General features: G+C 54.3%; 1 protein-coding gene across 1 annotated transcript; it reads left to right on the forward strand.

Annotated features, from left to right (window-relative positions):
- Positions 1-555: 555 nt before the first annotated feature.
- Positions 556-2902, forward strand: LOC119332384 (large ribosomal RNA subunit accumulation protein YCED homolog 1, chloroplastic-like). Its single transcript, XM_037605569.1, has 2 exons — positions 556-1151; positions 2130-2902. Exons 1-2 carry the CDS (start codon positions 604-606, stop codon positions 2548-2550), a joined length of 969 nt encoding a protein of 322 aa, XP_037461466.1. The 5' UTR covers positions 556-603; the 3' UTR covers positions 2551-2902.

Raw genomic sequence — 2902 nt, forward strand, 5'->3', positions numbered from 1 at the left:
GAGGTTTTTTTGAAAGTGGGGGGAGGGGGGAGGGGGGAATGGTGGCGTTGTGTCACTGACAGGCGGGCCAAGGGGAGGAGAAGGGCAAGTGTCGTGCACGTCCGTCCCGTATCCGCGCCGACACAAACGCGGTCCAAATTTGGGCCTGAAATGGGTCGTGGGGCGGATGAAAAAAGGGCGAGCGTCCGTTTAGGTCACCGCATTGGGTAACTTTTGTGTCCGTCGCGATCAAACAAATGCGCGCATACAAAATAAGTCGGCCGGGTGGAGTTGATCTTACGGAAACTTCCTACGCATTATTTTCACGGAAGACGACTACACCAGTCCCTGCCCCTGATTTCCATCGGTGGCCCCCCTCTACGTTAACTCGCAAATATGACGGGCTCGGGCCCGGCCCGGTTTCAGGCTCAATATCTAGGCCCATGTCCGGGTCCGGCCCGTGAGGAGCGTTGGGCCGGGTTGCCGGGCCTGGCTGCCCATGGCCATGGCCAGGTATACTCCAACCGTAAAGCTACACTTCAGTCTGTAATAAAAAAATCCGTCGAAAATGTCCGTAAGTTTAGCCTTAGAGTCGTTAGAGAAAGGGAGAAAGAAGACGAGAAGATGGTGTATTATCCGCTCGCCGCCGCCGTGCGCTGCCACTGCCCGCCCCTCCTCCTCCCCCGCCGCGCCCCGCCGGCGACGGCGGCCACCCCACTCCGTAGCCGCCCCCTCCAGCTCCGTCCCCTCACATCCTCGCCCGGACTGCGGACCCGTGGCCGCCGCCACGCCGTCGACCCCGAGGACGACGGCGGGGAAGACGACGGCTTCCTCACCCTCGACCTGGAGGACTTCGAGGGGTTCGCCGACGCCGACGAGGAGGCGGAGGGGCCGTCGCCGTGGGAGGGGGCCGTGGTGTACCGGCGCGACGCGGCGGCGCAGCACGTCGAGTATGCCACCACCCTGGAGCGTCTCGGCCTGGCCGACCTCTCGTCCCCGCACTCCCGCGCGCGCGCCGCCGCCATGGGCATAATGCCCCCCTCCAAGCCGCGGCGCGGCGCCGGGGAGGCCGCGACGACGCCCGTGCTCGTCTCCGTCGACGTCGCCCGGCGCCGCGGCAGGCTCCGGCTCGACGGCATCCTGCGCACCGTCATCACCCTCGGCTGCTACCGGTGAGCACCCCCGATCCAGCACCCACCTCCTCCTGCCGCCGCTTCTCGTCTCATCTTATCTGCTGTTGCTGCATGTCTGTCTGCAATGCATCATGGACAGAAATTTCAGAGCCAAGTGAAAGAAAGTATCGATGCTGCCATTCTGAATCCTACTCTACATCATAGCACTAGCTGCGTGCTAACTGCTTAGCAATGACTAATCATCCGCCGCCCAAATCGCTAGCACCGCCCCGTTGTTACTGCCGCGCACCGGCGCGCGCGAGTGCTTAATCTGCCCGGCCGCCGCACTTCTGAAACCATGTCACTTACCCATCTACAAACATCCTACAGAGTTTCAAACTGCCACATTTTACAGCTAGCTAGCTCGGCAAAGTTTAATCTGGCATGCCAGGACTCAGGGAGGGCAGTTTGTGCAATCTCACTATATGGGTAAACTCGCATCATATCGGTCTTCCTTCATTCCTCCTTGAACCTCAGCATCATGGATATAATCCAAGCATGAAAAGTTGCTCTGTTTCTAGTAGAGTATTGTTTCCTTTTTATTATCTCAAAGGCATCATATGTACTGATCTTTCAGTTGGAGCTGACATGGCGGCATGTACTGATGCTTTTGCCAGAGATGATAATTGAAAGAAAGGTTCTAGTAATTGTGAAACATGGAGATACTTTGGTTCTAGTAATTGCAAGAAAGATTTGTTGAATAAGTATCTCATACCACAACTGATGTAGCTACATCATACTTTGGTTCTATTAGCAAGGCTGTTTTTTGGTCATTAGATCCATTGTTGGCTGTTAAGGGGGGATACTATATTCTGGCGTTGTTGACTCTTTGAAAGAACCGCAACGTAGTTTTTCTCGTGATAAAAGTAGCGTTCCATTTATGGCCTGAATTTCGACTTGGCTGATTTAAGGATACAACTTAGCAGTGTTGTTGTTGGTTCTGAAACCTGTTATTAATTATTATGCTTCCTTATGCAGGTGTGCTGAGCCAGCTGCCGAAGGCGTATTCGCGAATTTCTCTCTCCTGCTGGCAGAAGACCCGGTGGAGGAACCCGACGTGGTCGACCTCGGCACCATATACGAAGAAGACAGAACCAAATTCCCTTCGATAACTGGCAGCGAGGACGAGAACGATGAAGATATAGACTGGGATGACCGCCTGCATTTCCCGGCCGGGGAGAAGGAGATCGACATCTCGAAGAACCTTCGGGACATCATCCACCTGGAGATAACGCTGGATGTCTTCTGCAGCAGCACCTGCAAGGGCCTGTGCCTCGTCTGCGGCGCAAACCTCAACACGAGTAGCTGCAGCTGCAGCATGGAGGAGCCGCAGGCCAAGGACGCCAGGCGTCCGGGAACCCTCAAAGACCTGCTGAAGCCTATGCAGAGAAGATTATGATGAGGCAGACAGTGCATATGTAGGTATCTTGTAACCTGTGTGATAGTCTTTAGGATTGCCATGAGCAAGATATGCAGCCCGGTGAAAATGCAAATACTTGATGGTGGCGATAGAGGGGAACTAGACCTGCGACATTTGAGTCGCATCTCATGCTTCGCTGCACCGACGGTGCAAATCTCTTTGGCAGTTCCTCAGAAGTTCATGATTATCATTTGTATTGCCTCATCTTACTGTCTGAAAGTAGAAGCCCGCAATGCAATGCTAGGATATTATGTTGTACCGCAAAACCTGAAATGATATGTACATTTATCACTGGTTAACTCCCTGGGAAAGTTAGATTAAATTGCTCTAA

This window comes from Triticum dicoccoides, chromosome 7A, assembly GCF_002162155.2.
Source record: "Triticum dicoccoides isolate Atlit2015 ecotype Zavitan chromosome 7A, WEW_v2.0, whole genome shotgun sequence".
Taxonomy (NCBI): Eukaryota; Viridiplantae; Streptophyta; class Magnoliopsida; order Poales; family Poaceae; genus Triticum; species Triticum dicoccoides.

Excerpts from the sequence above, each read along its gene's own strand:
- LOC119332384 (XM_037605569.1), top strand. The coding sequence starts at position 604 with ATGGTGTATTATCCGCTCGCCGCCGCCGTGCGCTGCCACTGCCCGCCC. Across the intron at positions 1,152-2,129 it reads ATCACCCTCGGCTGCTACCG|GTGTGCTGAGCCAGCTGCCG; the intron begins GTGAGCACCCCC and ends TTCCTTATGCAG.